Below are 16,801 nucleotides of genomic sequence, written 5' to 3' on the forward strand. Positions count from 1 at the left end.
AATGCTCACCCCAGAAGTTGACTCCCTGTCCCCTGAAAGCATAGAATTTGGCGTTGAAGACCAGCTGGAGCCTCTCCCGTGTGAACCTCTTCCCCCACTGGCTCTAACTGCCTGGTGTCTGGCTCGGTGCCTTCTTGTCTGAATCTGTTTCTGATTGATTACCTGCCTCACCTTCTCCCAATACAGGAGCAGTAGGGCTATACATGACACTGCCCTCCACTTATTATTTATTCATTATATTTATATCCTGCTTTTCTTCCTTCTTACATAACCCAAAATGATGTACATAATCCTCCTCCTCACAACAACAACGCTGTGAGGTAGGTTGGGCTGAGAGTCTGCGACTGGCCCATAGTCACCCGGTGAGCTTCCATGGCCGAGTGGGGACTAGAACCCGGATCTCCTGACTCCCAGCCCAACAGTCTAGCCACTACACCACTAGGGGAAGAGTTCTATAATTTTGGTGTCACCAAAGACAAGACCCTTTTCTTCAGGAGCTACCTACCAAACCTCACAGGTGGGGGTTCAACAAGAAGGGCCTTAGAACATTGGTGGAGATAGGGTCGTGTGGGAAAACCCGTGTTGCTCAGGGGTGGGGTGATTTCAAACTTGCCCCCTTTCTGTCAGTCACTCTCTACTGTTGTTTTTTCAGTAGCTGGTAATACCAATAAATAAATAAATGTACAGGCCTGCATTTGAGCAAACCTAATCTTTAAACTGCCAGCTTCTAACTTTACCAAAGCATTAATTGACATGTTTTAGGACAGCTTTCCTCAACATGCTGCCCTGCAGATTTTGTGGACTTCCAACTCCCATCAACCCCAGGCATCACGGCCAATGATCTGGAATTCTGGGAGTTGTAGTCCAAAAAATCTGTAGGGCACCAGGTTGGGGAAGTGAGGTTTTGATCAATGGATTAAAAACCTTTCGATCATCTAAAAAGATGCTGCAATTAACTAGACAATGCCCTTTTTTAATATCTATATCTATCTATCTATCTATCTATAGATAGATAGATATGTATAAAAACTGCAGATAGCAGGCGCCAGCATAGGAACGGCATTTCCCCTTCTGTGTGAGGAAACGCCCTGTCTAATATGGCCCCTGCTACAACGTACTTGTCTCTATATGTTGTGTTCTTACGCAGTTTTGTGCAGATTTAAACCAATTTATTGATTTAGAATTCAGTCTACTTAACTTAATAAAATTTCTTAGGTGTACTTCTATTTACTTGGTAAACATTTCTTTACCACGCAATTTAAAGTCTTGTAATGGAGGGAGGGTGGGTTATGTTTTAAGGACTTTATCTGAAGAGCTGTAAAGAGGCGTTGCATTCTAATTCCTGGCAACTTCAGGGAATTTTAGATCTTCTGAGTTTTTAAGTCTGCGGATGATCATCTATAATGGCCATGCTGTGTTTCAACACTACTGAATTAGCATAGGGATCTGGATGTAGATGTTGGAGATCTGTGTTTATATCTCACCTTTGCCATGACCTAATTGTGTGTTCTTGGGTAAACAGATACCTGATAGCCTTCCTTCGCCTTTTGTAAAATGGGGATAATGGTGACCTACCTCACTGGGCTGTTGTGAGGGCAAATAGAATAAAGGCAGTAAAGTACTCAGTAATTAAAATGCTACATAAATTATGATGTTTGCAACTGAATCTAGAATGTAGCTTCTTAATATTGTGTAAAAAATGTAATTCAGCCAGAAAAAAATGTAGCTCTGGTGATGTAATGGCAGCGTTAGACAGCAATTTGTGGGTTAATTTACAAGCAACTTCTGATTTCCAGAAAACCCCTAAAAATGCTGCGTCAGACTGCGATGTCTGAACTGTGATGTCTGAACCTGATTGTTTGTGGGTTGCTGTTTTTACCCCAGCTTGGTAAGAATCATCAGAATTAAGCCTGCTGTTAACTAGACTCAGATTTCATGGAATAATCAATATTAGGGAGGCAGCAATGATCCATTTTTAAAATTTGTGCCAGAATTGCAAAATTCTGTAACTCGAGAATGGGGAATTCTGTATTCAAAATTATATTCAAACATTTGTAATACCGGAAGCATCTTTGTTTCTTTTATAGGCAAAAATCTTGACACAAATGAAAGCGTAGCAATCAAACTGGTGAGTAGGCCTTCAGTTTTAAAACATCTTTGAAATTCTGAATGTTAGACAAAATAGGACTTTGTCTCTGTTCTAGACTGTATTATCCTGGACATCCATGCAAAGTGTACTTACCAAATCCTGGCAGAATGTGGTCCTGCTATAAACCTATTAATGATATGCTTCCATAAAGACAATTTTGGAAAGCTGTCTTGATATTAACATGCCAAAAGATTTAGGGTGTAATCCTTCACGTGTTTAGACAGAAAGAAGTCATAACAACTCCCAGCCAGCCATTTTTCTGCGTAAACATGCATAGGTTTTTTGCCCCTAATGCTGTTTTGGTGAATGACCGCTATTTCCTCTAACTTACCAAATATCATATATTAAGTCAGACTTACGTCCCAGGTTAAGTTATTTGATCAGATGTTTAATATTAATTACACATTCATATCTGACAATATGACAGGGTAGCTGGGATGTTTACTTTCAGTCTTTTAACTCTGCAACGGATGTCCTCTTATGAACCGAGGCCTGATCATTTTACTTTGGAGAGAGAGGGCCAGGGATTTGGTAGCATATTTTCATATATAATTAAGCTTATTGCTGGTACTAAGCTGTTGTTAAAAGTTTGAAAAATGCAGAGTCTGCCATGAAGCTCAGTTTAATTTGATTGTTTCTTCATTCTCTTTTTTTATAGGAGCCATTAAAATCCCGTGCCCCACAGCTGCATTTAGAGTATAGGTTTTATAAACACATTGGCTGTACAGGTAAGTAATGTCTCTCCTAGGAATGAGAATAGATTGTGGTAATAAAGCAACGTATTAGAGCTTGTAGTTGACACAAGCATATATTTGAAAGCTCATCAGTAGCATTCCTAGCTCTTTTGATTCCAGCCATAAAGTGTAATGATGAGCTGTTAATTCTGTTAGGTTTTGGACTACAAGTATTGGCCAGAATTGCTGTATTAGTCTTTATTTTCTTAACTCACAATTCTAAGGTCATCCTCTATCCAATAAAGAAACAAACCACACATGAAATGCAAGGGTTACCAGTGGTGATATCATGGGGAGAAAGATTAGTCACTAAAATGGTTCTCAAACCTATCTACCAATTTGACTGGCTCTTGGAAATTTCCATATAACGATAGTGACGGTACTGCAGTCCTTATGATGGATTAATTTTTCTCCTTTGGTATACTTTCAGTTGAAGGCTTCCCCCAAGTGTATTGCTATGGGCCATGCGGAAAGTATAATGCCATGGTACTTGAACTCCTTGGTCCAAGTTTGGAGGACTTGTTTGACCTCTGTGATAGAACATTCACTCTGAAGACTGTCTTGATGATAGCAATCCAGCTGGTGAGTAAAGGAAGGGTTTCATCTTGTTTGATTTATCTTCACAATTTCCAAAAATGCATGTGCTTTTTGATTTGTTTACACACCCACCCACCCACCACCCACACACATGCACACTCTGTGTTCCATTATCAAATAGTTTAAAAGTACAAAGTTTTAAAACATTATTGCAACTGGCATATTGGCTCAGTTCAGACAACACGTTTCTCACCGGTGGTTTTAGAACTCCACCGTTGAGAAATGCGTTGTCTGGTGGGAAAACTCCACCCCACCCCATGGCGGAGGTTTCCATGCTGTGCAGAGGAGAGTTTCTGCACAACTGTTGTGTTGCATGTTGTGTGGCAGGCTCCATGGAGTTTTCCATTGAGTTGACTTTTTCCACTGGCTACAGATTTCCCTGGCAAGAGCGGCGAAAGGAGAGAGTGCCATCTTTCCATCCCCGCCATTTACGAAATAATCTTCCGGTGGGTCACCTTTTCCGCTTCAAACGTATTTCAACGGATTACTCAAATTTCAATGATCAAAAACTAGCATTTCGTCAATCACTACTAGATAGGGGATACCCCCATAGGGTGATTAATGAGGCTGAACGACGCGTGAACTCCATTTCTAGGAACTCTCTACTGACCAGATCTTCACGTCCAACTACTGACCGTCTCTCATGTGCTTTTGAGTACTCACCATCGGCACATGTTATTACAAGAATTATTAGACGTCATTGGCATATTATCAACCATCTTCCAGGATGTGCGGCACCACCAAGAATTGGCTGGAAAAGGACTAAGAATCTTAAAGATTATCTAATACGTTCAGATATAGATCCACCAAAGAACCCCACACATAGCATAAAAGGACATTACAAGTGTGGGGGTTGTTCAGTATGCGACTTGGCATTACAAATCAAGAAATTTCAACACCCTACAGATAATCGCACCTTTGATTTAAAATATTTCTCTAACTGCTACGGAGAAGGTGGTCTATATCATTATCTGCCCTTGTCGTTTAATTTACGTGGGTAAAACCATGAGGAGTGTACGGGCACGAATTATTGAACATCGTTCAAGACTTAGAAATGGGACAACGGAGGCACCAGTAGTTCAACATTTTATTGAGCACCATCATCATTATAACAATTTCCAGTTTTTTGTTATTGACAGAATCTTTCCCCTTCAGTACAATTATCGTGATTTGAACAAGGAACTTCTGCAAAGGGAAGCTGAATGGATACATCGCCTTAATTGCATTCAACCTCGCGGACTTAATGCTACTTTAAAGCTCACAGCTTTCCTCCCTGAGGATGATTTATTAGCCAATTAAATCACTTGAACTATACTATAAGATCTGGGCGCGTTTTTGAAAACCCTCTAAAGGACTGAGCGTTACTGTCGGCTTAAGGAAACAGAAATGATATGGTGGTAAGCTTGGGTAGTTTTTACAGCATGGCTGTGCATCATTTACTGAGATTGTGAATGGTTTATAATGATACATTTTCATTATTTTTTCTTTAGATAAACCCTGGTGGGTTTCTTTTCTATTGTAGCCGTGGCTCCTTCTGTAAACTGAGTGGGTGAGGCCAATAGTTCCTGTTTTGTTTTGCTTGCTTTCCATAATAATGTGCTATTGCTTATAAATGCTGAGTAAGGTTTTTTGAATTACTTTTCAGCGTTATACTGAAGAAGAACCCTCGAAACAGTATAGTAACCGGACTTCTGTTTATATAAAAAAGACGCTTCATATGAATAATTCACTTATGTAGATTGTATGTGGATATTACAGGCTTTGTGAAATATTGTTGTTGTGCCTGTATTTTGTATATTTGTAATGTCAAGCCAGAAAACTTCCTTATTGGCCAGCAAGGAAATAAGAAAGAACACGTCATTCACATAATAGACTTTGGATTGGCCAAGGAGTACATCGATCCTGAAACGCAAAAGCATATACCTTACAGGGAACACAAAAGTCTAACTGGAACAGCAAGATACATGTCCATCAACACACATCTTGGCAAAGGTTTGCTCAGTTTAATTTGATGTCACTCGGCAGAGCATTGGTTCTTTTCTGCACTATTTATACTATTTAAAGAATTTTCAGATGTTGTAAAAAATGAGGCGGTTGAATGACTGGAATTGCAAGTCCACGTCGCAATTAATTTTAGAGCTAGATGGTAACAGACAGAGCAATAGATTCACAGCAGCTTTAATGAGCCTGGAAGTAAATGTTGGGACATGGTGGGGGCGCTATGCTGTAGCGGTTACTGCTGCGTAGTCTTGCACACCTGCTAACCTGTCAGTAGCTTTTAATTTGGTCCAGTAATGGCTGTTATTTATTTTATTTATTTATTTATTTATTACATTTTTATACCGCCCAATAGCCGAAGCTCTCTGGGCGGTTCACAAAAATTAAAACCACAATAAAACACCCAACAGGTTAAAACACAATTACGAAATACAGTATAAAAAGCGCAACCAGGATAAAACCACACAGCAAAGTTGATATAAGATTAAAATACAGAGTTAAAACAGTAAAATTTAAATTTAAGTTAAAATTAAGTGTTAAAATACTGAGTGAATAAAAAGGTCTTCAGCTGGCGACGAAAGCAGTACAGTGTAGGCGCCAGGCGGACCTCTCTGGGGAGCTTGTTCCACAACCGGGGTGCCACAGCGGAGAAAGCCCTCCTCCTAGTAGCCACCTGCCTCACTTCCTTTGGCAGGGGCTCACGGAGAAGGGCCCCTGTAGATGATCTTAAGGTCCGGGTAGGTACATATGGGAGGAGGCGTTCCTTCAGATAACCTGGCCCCAAACCGTTTAGGGCTTTAAATGTCAATACCAGCACTTTGAATTGGGCCCGGACCTGGACTGGCAGCCAATGAAGCTGGAAAAGGAATGGCATAATGTGATCTCGCCGGCCAGTCCCTGTTAATAACCTTGCTGCCCTATTTTGTACCAGCTGAAGCTTCCGGACCGTTTTCAAAGGCAGCCCCACGTATAACGCATTGCAGTAATCCAAGCGAGAGGTTATCAGAGCATGGATAACTGTAGCTAGGCTATCTCTGTCCAGATAAGGGCGTAGTTGGTATATCAACCTAAGCTGATAAAAGGTGCTCTTTGCCACTGAGTTCACCTGTGCCTCAAGTGACAGTTCTGGATCCAAGAGCACCCCCAAACTACAGACCCGATCCTTTAGGGAGAGTGCAACCCCGTCCAAAACAGGGCAAACATCACCTCGCCGGACAGATGAACCACCCGCTAACAGTACCTCCGTCTTGCCTGGATTGAGTCTCAGTTTGTTAGCCCTCATCCAGTCCATTACCGTGCCCAGGCACTGGTTCAGAACAGCCACTGCCTCACCTGGGTTTGATGAAAAGGAAAGGTAGAGCTGGGTATCATCCGCATATTGATGACACCTCAGTCCACATCTCCGAATAACCGCCCCCAGCGGCTTCATGTATATGTTAAACAGCATAGGGGATAAGATAGAGCCCTGCGGAACCCCATGGCTTAGGAGCCATGGCACAGAGCAATAATCCCCCAGCACCACCTTCTGGAATCGGCCATCCAAGTAGGAGCGGAACCACTGCAACGCAGTACCTCCAACTCCCAGCTCAGACAATCTATCCAGAAGGATACCATGGTCGATGGTATCGAAGGCCGCTGAGAGGTCCAGGAGAACCAACAGGGTCGCACTCCCCCTGTCTCTCTCCCGACAGAGGTCATCCCACAGGGCGACCAAGGCAGTTTCCGTTCCAAAACCAGGCCTGAAACCCGATTGAAATGGATCTAGATAATCCGTTTCATTCAAGAGTGCCTGGAGTTGTCCTGCAACCACCCACTCAAGCACCTTGCCCAGGAAAGGGATATTAGCCACCGGCCTGTAGTTGTTAACATCTTCCGGGTCCAGATTAGGCTTCTTCAGGAGTGGTCTAATTGCCGCCTCTTTTAAAGAGGCCGGCACCACTCCCTCTCTCAAGGAGGCATTTACAACCTCCTGGACCCAGCCGGCGATCCCCTCCTTATTTGATGTAATGAGCCACGAGGGGCAAGGGGCAAGCACACAGGTGATCGACCGGACTTGGCCAAGCACCTTGTCCACATCCTCGGGCCTCAATAACTGAAACTCATCCAATAAAACTGAACCGGACGGCGCTCTGAACGCCTCTACTAGTGGAGCTGCATTAAGTGGGTGTCCAATTCATGACGAATCTGAGCAACTTTATCTTCAAAGTGCCGTGCAAACTCGTCACAGCATGCTACCGAGGGTTCCACCATCTCTCGCCCTGGCCCAGAGTGTAACAGGCCGCGAACCACCCGGAAAAGCTCCACCGGACGACACTGAGAAGACGCAATGCTGGTGGAAAAGAACTGCTTCTTTGCCACCCTCACCGCCACAGAGTAGGCTCGATAGTGAGCTCTAACCCGTGTTCGATCAGACCCAGCACGAGTCTTCCTCCACGTGCGTTCTAGCCGTCTCCCCTCTTGCTTCATTGCCCTCAGCTCAGGTGTATACCAAGGAGCTGACCGGGCTCTGCTCAGAGGGAGAGGACGCTTGGGCGCGATCGTGTCAACCGCCCGAGTCATCTCTGTATTCCACAGAGTGACCTGGGCTTCGACAGGAGCACCGGCCATATCAGCAGGAAAATCCCCCAGAGCCCTCTGGAATCCATCGGAGTCCATTAGCCTCCGGGGGCGGACCATTTTAATAGGCCCCCCACCCTTGCAGAGGGGAAAGGCCGCCGAGAGTTTAAACCTCAATAGGAAGTGATCTGACCATGACAAGGGAGTAGATGTTAGTTCCCCCACTTCCAGATCGCCATCCTCCTGTCCAGTCGAGAAAACCAGATCAAGCGTGTGCCCCTTTGCATGTGTTGGGCCGATGACATGTTGAGACAGCCCCATGGTTGTCATGGCAGCCATGAAGTCCTGAGCCGCTCCAGATACAGCAGCCTCGGCATGGAAGTTGAGATCCCCCAGAACCACCATCCTGGGGGTTCTCAACACCAGGTCCGAGACAACTTCCGTCAGCTCAGGCAGGGAGACTGTGGGGCAGCGGGGTGGACGGTACACCAGCAGAATCCCTAATCTGTCTCGAGTACCCAACACACAGTACAGACACTCAAGATCAGCACTCGACTGAACAGGAAGCCTAGAGAGGGAGATTGTATTCCTATAGACCACGGCAACCCCCCCTCCCCGGCCCTCGAGTCTGTGCTGGTGCTGCACCGAGTACCCAGGAGGGCAGAGCTGGGTGAGAGCAACCCCTCCCAGTTCCCCCACCCAGGTCTCAGTGATGCATACCAGGTCAGCCCCCTCATCCACAATCAGATCATGGATGAGAGAGATTTTGTTTTGGACTGACCTGGCATTCAGCAGCAGCAGCACCAGACCCGAGAGCAAGCTGATAAGGCCGCCAGGAACCATCTGGTTGGGGGAAGGACTAGAAGAGGGGATAGCTGTAAGGAATCTGTCCCCTCTTCTCCTCATCTGGCCTGTTCCTCCCCCAGCACCATACCTCCCCCTACCCGTGACCACAGTTATGCAGGCACCCCCATACTCCCCAGAGCTCCCCAGGCACATATTAAAAATTATTTAAAAATTGATTAAAAGTTTTTTGAGAAATTGCTGTTGGTTGCTGGTTGGCTGGTGTTCTCCACAACAGGGTGGCTCCTCTGTGCGACTCTGCGCGTCGCCGAGGCGCTGCCTCTGGCCGGCTGGAGCTTTACCTGTAAGCAAGGCGGGGCACTAGTCAGCAGATGTTCAGCAGCTGGGGGAAAGAGACTGCAGAGCCCAGGCTCCTGCAGCCCCAAGGTCTTCTCTCCCCACTGCAAGCTCACCCCCACCTTCCCCTGGCCGGCTAGAGCTTTACCTGTGAGAAATTCTTTGAGAATTTCTCCTTCCCCTGGAGAAATTCAGTGAAATTAAACCCCCAATTTCTCTGCCAACAAATAAGAGTGGAGAATTTTGAGAAGCCACTTGTGCATAGCTCTCCAATCAGCAGCTGAGCTTTTCTCTGCTGAGCACTTGGTTACTTCTGAGATTTGACCTGCTTACTTTTTACTTATGAGATGGACAAGGAGTGGATCAAGTCTGTCATTGCACAATCATCTCTTCTGCAGCCAGGATCCTCCACAGCTTCCTGCATTTCAATTAAAGTCCAGGAAAAGACATCATGGGATAGCTCCCCCATAGCGTTCTTCTGAAATCAGGAAGGACAGGCAGCCTGGGAAGCTGTAAGAAATTGTTGGGGAATTTTTCGGTCAACAAATACGGGGTGTGTGTGGATTCTGAGAGGCCATTTGTGCACAGCTACAGTGCAGAAGCAGAGTCGACAAGGAGTCCAAAGGTCAGTAACACAGAGCGTCAATCACAGGTCCACGAACCAAGATACACAGCATGGAACACAGTATCCAACAGTATCCAAGTTATTCGACCAATTCTTTGGATTGTTCAGTTTCCCTAACTTCTTTCAGTTCTATTTGCATTTTTCTGTAGTCCAAACGCAAGATATTGTCCTTTACTGTAGAACAGCTGCTTTGATAGCGGTGAAATTTGGTGAAAGTGGATTCTAGAGGTCCGCCTTTGGGCTGTTAAATCATCCCTTAATCCCTCTGCCCTCACACTAGAAGAGTCTTCAGAGAACATCCTTGAAGCTTTACAACACAAGTTATGTTGCACTTGAAAGATTCTTTTGTCCACCTTGGAGAACTTGGCTAAGTTTCCAAATCCTGTCGTTACTACAGTGCTGTGTATTTTATTCCTGACTCATGATGAAGTCCTCATATCCTAGATTTGAAATCCTTTCATACTTTATGTCCTGGAGATATTTGCTGTGCATACTGACCTTTGGAGTGGCAAGCATCATAAAGTATATGAAGAATAGGCAATGGTAGCTACCAGTGCCGGATCTCCAATGACTGCTCCTGCACCAGTAACAGGGCTGGAATTAGGTCCCAAGAGAAGTCCAAAGATACCAGCTTGTACCCTTGAATTGGTAATGAGATTTTAGCACCAGATCCTATACATTAGCTGTATATAGTAGGTCAGAGGTTCGGGCTTTACATATGGACCTCTTCCTCACTGTGCATCTACATACTATAGGCAAGAATTTTCAGGGGAGCACTGTTTTCTCCAGAGTCATTCAAACATGGACAAAAGTATGGGTAAAGCTTCTCTGTGAACGTTTCTGTGAAAGTGTAGATGTGAGACATGATGCTAGCGTCATAAAAGGACACCTGGCCACCTTCATAATCCAAATACACCCCAATTCTACTGGGCGTTTGAGCAATGTTTAGGCATTTTGCATGGACATCTACAGCCTTTAACTCATTCTTATTCCTTAGCTTTATAAGCCAATGTCCTTCTTTGGGTGACAGTGGGTAGTTCCCTTTACGGTTAATGCTCTCTCTCACTATTCCCAAGGTCCATTTGGTCTTCTTCTGCGCGTCCACTTCCCAGTAGTGCTTTCCAGAGGTGAACCCTATGGATCCCAGGACAGAAACACTGCAGTCAAATCTCTCTGGAGTATCTGGCAGCATCTGCTTTTTGTCATTATGCTTTACGCAAGTCATCCCATCAGAGAGAATCAAGTTCGGATGTGCTGTTTTGGGGTCCAGGGTAAAAAAGGAAATGTCTGGGGAATAAAGAAGAACATACTTATTGTAGCGCAGGAGGCATTTAAAGGCAATTGAACACTCAGTAAACTGTAAAGGGTCTACTGTAATAATATGGTACAGAATGAAATTAATCTATGATATCTTTTTATTGGACGAACTATGATCCCTGGGCATGGTCTGAAGGCAAATAAATCATCAACCCTGCTGAAGTTAAACTGATCTGGGTGTGCTAAATGCTTCCCTAGATGGGAAGCCACCTAGAACTCTATGTATCTGCCTTAAGTTCTACAGTGGAAGAAAGATGGGATATAAATATAATAAAAAAGAATAAACCAAACTTGTTTTGGTCTACAGTTAGCCATGAAAACTCACTTTCCCTTTACCAACAAAAAGGCAATGCGACAAAAGATGTCACCATTCTAACTGCATCAGCCTTCTCTTGGAAGCAATATTGCAATCAGTTATAATTTGCTGTAGCAAATTAATGAATCTAGTAAGTTGCCTCCTAAGTCTGTTTCCCTAATGACAATTTCTGAGAGACTCCTTCCATTTCCAAATCTAATGCTTAGCAATGTTTTAATTATTTGCATTGCCACCTAAAATTATTCATTGCCAGTTTGCTATCCTCGATTTACATGCCTACTGGTTTCCTTCAATTAACAGTCTACTCCCCGAAACCCCACCCCAACATGTGAACAAAACTTTCTGGTCCGATAACTGCAGAGAGAAGCATTGTCATGTTTCCTCTGAAACTTTTTTTTACTAGAGGCAAAATGGGTGATGGAAGGGTGGGAGTGGGGATTTTAGTTTCTTTTTATGAATGAAGCAGAAGAAAACTTTGGCCTTAGCTAGACCTAAGGATTATCCCAGGCAAATGGAGGGGTCATCCCTGCCTGCTCCTGGGATCCCCTGTGTGTCATTTGGGTGCACAGGGATGATCCCGGGACAATCGCAGGATATAGGCCTGGGGCCAATCTACACCAAGCAGAATATAACACTTTTAAAACGTTATGAAAACGGTATATGTAATGTGTCCTGGGCCTGAACAGTTGTCATAACCATTATAAACCATTATAAGCAGTAGTGTAGATCCTGCCCTGGTCTAGCCATGGCCTGTGTCAGACTTGGTTATAACCAGTCTGTGCCTTTAAACAACTTTAGTTTAATTTAAAGATGGTTAATCATGTCATCTCTATGTGGGGTTATTCAAAACTGCAGCTAGTGCAGGTTACTGAATTGGGTGCCTTACCATGCATATATTAAGACTGTGCTAAAGCATTTACACACTGGCTGCCAGTCTGCTGCTGAGCTAGGTTTAAGGTGTTGGAATTAGCAAACAAAGCCCTATGAAACTCAGGAACAGGTTATCTCAGGAATGCCTCCTTATACCAGGTTTCCAGGTATTACAATCTTCAGGGGAGGCCCTGTTGTTGTCCATGCTGCCGTTTACAGATTTCTGTTTGGCAGTGACAAGACTTCTTTGTGGTGGCACCCCCCCTGTGAAATGATCTCCCCTCTGAGGTCTGTTGGACCTCAACGCTGGCACGTTTTAGGCATTTACTGAAATGGTTTCTGTTTACTTTGGCTTTCCACCAGCCGTGAACTGTCTTTGAAACAACTTCATGATACTATTGTTTGCTTGTTTTTAATTTTTTTGTAAATTGCTTTAGGATTTGCTCAGATGAGAAGCAGTATAGAAACACTGCTAACAACAACAACCAGAATTAGACATAGCTTCACCTGGGCTGAGGATGGATTTCATTTCCTTCCATACTGCGTAATGCATGGGCCCCTTGTAATCCCCTGTGCTCAGCGCTCCGGTCACGAGTTCGCCCAATGATGAATTTCCAGTTTTCTTCTCCATCCTGCACAAGCCATTCCCAATAGTAGAAAGTAATGATGGTGCCAGGGGAAAAAATAGTTCTAGAAATAACTGTTACAGTAGTTCAAATACGCTACCTGGTTAACATTTAGGAGCAAGGAGCACATGCTGTCACTTATATATTATTATTATTATTTATTTATATAGCACCATCAATGTACATGGTGCTGTACAGCGTAAAACAGTAAATAGCAAGACCCTGCCGCATAGGCTTACATTCTAATAAAATCATAGTAAAGCAATAAGGAGGGGAAGAGAATGCATACAGGCGCTGGGTAGGGTAAACAGGCACAGGGTAGGGTAAAACTAACAGTAGAAAGTCCAAACAACATCAGGTTTTAAAAGCTTTAGGAAAAAGAAAAGTTTTTAGCTGAGCTTTAAAAGCTGCGATTGAGCTTGTAGATCTCAGATGTTCTGGAAGAGCGTTCCAGGCGTAAGGGGCAGCAGAAGAAAATGGACGAAGCCGAGCAAGGGAAGTAGAGACCCTTGGGCAGGCGAGAAACATGGCATCAGAGGAGCGAAGAGCACGAGCGGGGCAATAGTGTGAGATGAGAGAGGAGAAATAGGAAGGAGCTAGACCGTGAAATTGTAAGCCTATGCGGCAGGGTCTTGCTATTTACTGTTTTACTCTGTACAGCACCATGTACATTGATGGTGCTATATAAATAAATAAATAAATAAATAAATAAATAAATAAATAAATAATAATAATAATAATGAAGGTCAACAGGAGAAGTTTATATTGGATTCTGAAGTGAATTGGAAGCCAATGAAGAGATTTCAGAAGCGGAGTAACATGGTCAGAGCGGCGAGCCAAGAAGATGATCTTAGTGGCAGAGTGGTAGACAGAAACCAACGGACTGATGTGAGAAGAAGGAAGGCCAGAGAGGAGAAGGTTGCAGTAGTCCAACCGAGAAATAACCAGTGCATGAACAAGCGTCAAACTAAGGGCCTTGCTAGACCTACCTGAAAATCCAGGTGTGTGGAGGGGCCAGCCTGCACTACAAGTAGTGCGGGCTATCACTCCTATCCACATGTCAGACGCGACGGGCTTACAGGAAAGCCCCATCACGTCCGCCATTTTGTTTTAGACTTAAAGGGCTGGGTGCACAGGAGTGCACTACCGGGAACGGTAAGTTTTTTTTAAAAAAGGGGTTCACCGTTCCCCCCTGCCCCCAATTTCCCAACCCTGGCCACGATCGCCCCCGCGATCACCACTTCCCCCCCTGCAATCCCCGCTTCCCCCCCCCGCGATCCCTGCTTCCCTCCACCACGATCTCCCCACCCACCAATCTTTCCCCCTGCCCCGATGGGCCCAGCGCTCCTGTGGAGCGCTGCGCTCCGTCCGCAACTTTTCCCAGCTACTTGCGAGTAATTGCGGTAGCCGGGAAAAGCAGCGGACTGGTCTACACGCCCGTGGTCTTGGACTCAGCCCGAGACCGCGAGAAATACCGGGCCACAAGCGGTGCCGGTTATCCCGGGCCAAGGGAGGGTGTGTCATCTGGACACACAGGGTCAGGCCCGGGGCTTGCACTGGGCTAACCCGTCGTCTAGCAAGGCCCTAAGGCTAGATCTACACTACTGCTTTATAGCGGTATTAAAGTGCACTGATAACTGTTGGGGCACAATCCACATTCCACATACCCCCTTCATAGCGTTATATCCTGCTTTTTTATTCCACATTTGTAATGATTTGACATAATGTGCAAACCTGGCCTAACTTTTCCTTTCTTTAGGAGTTGATTTTTTATTTTTATTTTTTTAAGAAGGGTATTATAGGAAAATATTATTCTAAAGTAGCCTAATTGAATGTTCAAAACATAAAGGAACAATATTGATCAGTTTGTTATGAATAATTTCCCCCAAACTTGTCTTCCCACATTCAAGAAAGGATCACACAGATCATTTAAAAAAAAAAACCAACCAGAAGTTTCACACGAAAAAGTTCTGCTGCTGACTGAGCCATTACCAGAGCTGGTTCCCAAATTTGTTTGGGGCAGTTCCTGATTTGGATGTCATGGGAGGAGATGGGAACAATCCGAGTTGGTTCATTCCTGTAAAAGCAAGCTGTGAAGCCTCCCAGATAGCAGAAGCCAGAGTGGGGTCCCCTTCTGCTTTCCAGTCCTAGGGCCTATTTGATCGCTTGTGTCCTGACTGATTAAAGTAGGCCTGCTGTAACCATTTGAGAATACCTCTTTAGACACTCATACTTACCGTTCCATGAAAGCTTTGATTGCCTGTCAGAGAAGAGAAAGAAGAGAAATCTAGTCACTGTCTTTCTTTAGGACTCATTTGCAGCATATGTGTAACCACCAAAGAGTGGTTGATGAGGATGGAAAACTCTGCACTCCTTTTCCTCCTGCAAATTTAGAGCTTCTTTCTATACCCCAACAGCATTTTTCAGTGCCTCCATCAGGACATCAATCATGTCCAGATCTGACGTAATAAACTCATCCTGAGCTGATTTTTTTTATTATTATTTATTGCATTTATATCCCAACTTTTTTCCTCCAAGGAACCCAAGGCAGCATACATAATCCTCTTTCTCCCCATTTTATCCTTACAACAACAACAACCCTGTGAGGTAGGTTGGGTTGAGAGCCTGTGACTGGCCCAAAGTCACCCAGTGAACTTCCATGGCCAAGTGGGGACTAGAGCCCAGATCTCCCGACTCCCTGTCCGACATTCTACAGTTGGACTCACTGTGATAAGAAGCTAGAGATGCCAGTCACAAAACTACACCCCCTGCTCTCTTTCACCCACCCAGTTGTTTTTCCTTATATGGAGAGTTTGGGGACAAATGTATGAACTTTCGGAGACACACACCATCTGTGCCTCTCTGTCCCTCCAAATCCAAATTGCTAACGAATCTTTAAAATTCAGTCTGTATCAGCCCCACTTCTATTCCGACATCTCCTGAACCTAATCCAGTTTGGGATTTGGCCTATTGCAAAGCATATCCCAAAGCCATCCTTATTTTCTCTCAAACTGAAGTGAGTGTCTCTGCTTGTCGTATACCTCAGGCATAGGGACCATACGGGTGAGCTTACCTGCTCAGCCTGCCACTTGCCCCTAGACTACCCGGCAATAACTTCAGAGTCTCTTCCTTGCTGGATTCCTTTATTACTAAAACCTCCTAGAACAGTGACACTCCAAAACCCTGTAGCAAGGCCCACACCACCAAGTGGCTGAAACAGAGGCCCAGGCCTTCGATGAGGAACTGGAGACTAGCAGCTACAGGCCTCTTAAAGGTATATACATCCACATATCACACTGCTAAGAGGGTGTTTGCCCTCTGCCATTTTTATAAAAAAAATCAATTAAAAAAATGCCATTCCAATTAATCAGGATCACTTTTTTAGACAATCAGAATGTTTTAATTAATTAATCTAACCAACTAACTGGCTATGGACACAATCCTACGCATGTTTAGGCACAAAAACATCCTACAACTCTCAGCATGCCTTAGCCAGCCATACTGGCTGGGGGATCCTGGTGTTGTAGTATTTTTTTCCTGTCGAAACATGCATAGGATTGTGCCCTAAAGTGTCAATAGCCCCAACTAGTACATACTTTATTAGGACAACTACACATTTGTGCCTTTGCTACTGTTTTGGGCTGCTGGGTATTGTCACCCTAGACAGGGCCGGTGCTACCATAGAGGCCACTCAGGCGGCCGCCTAGAGCGCCAAGGTAAGGGGGGGCGCCGAACACCGCACCTGGAAGCCGCTCTCCCACAGCAGCTCTGAGAGGGTGGCTTCCAGACGCGCTGTTCCGAAGCCACCTGCCCGCCCGCCCCAGCGTCTTGGCTTTGCTTCGGCTGGGCACCCACCCAGCCAAAATGAAGCCT

At 44.7% G+C, this 16,801-nt stretch overlaps 2 protein-coding genes and 1 long non-coding RNA gene across 3 annotated transcripts in view; 1 reads left to right on the forward strand and 2 right to left on the reverse strand.

Annotated features, from left to right (window-relative positions):
- LOC134409874 (E3 ubiquitin-protein ligase TRIM69-like) overlaps positions 1 to 16,801 on the reverse strand; it is a 42,054-nt gene that overhangs the window by 19,139 nt on the left and 6,114 nt on the right. The window lies entirely within an intron of this gene.
- Positions 2,115 to 3,446, forward strand: LOC134409868 (uncharacterized). The gene is made up of 3 exons (XR_010026218.1): positions 2,115 to 2,128; positions 2,808 to 2,877; positions 3,314 to 3,446. It is a non-coding gene; the product is annotated as an uncharacterized LOC134409868 (long non-coding RNA).
- On the reverse strand, positions 10,349 to 15,180 carry LOC134409587 (E3 ubiquitin-protein ligase TRIM69-like). The gene is made up of 3 exons (XM_063142375.1): positions 15,166 to 15,180; positions 12,810 to 12,934; positions 10,349 to 11,086 (listed from the first exon to the last, which is right to left on the reverse strand). Exons 1-3 carry the CDS (start codon positions 15,171 to 15,173, stop codon positions 10,542 to 10,544), a joined length of 678 nt encoding a protein of 225 aa, XP_062998445.1. The 5' UTR covers positions 15,174 to 15,180; the 3' UTR covers positions 10,349 to 10,541.

Source organism: Elgaria multicarinata, chromosome 16 (assembly GCF_023053635.1).
Source record: "Elgaria multicarinata webbii isolate HBS135686 ecotype San Diego chromosome 16, rElgMul1.1.pri, whole genome shotgun sequence".
Taxonomy (NCBI): domain Eukaryota; kingdom Metazoa; phylum Chordata; class Lepidosauria; order Squamata; family Anguidae; genus Elgaria; species Elgaria multicarinata.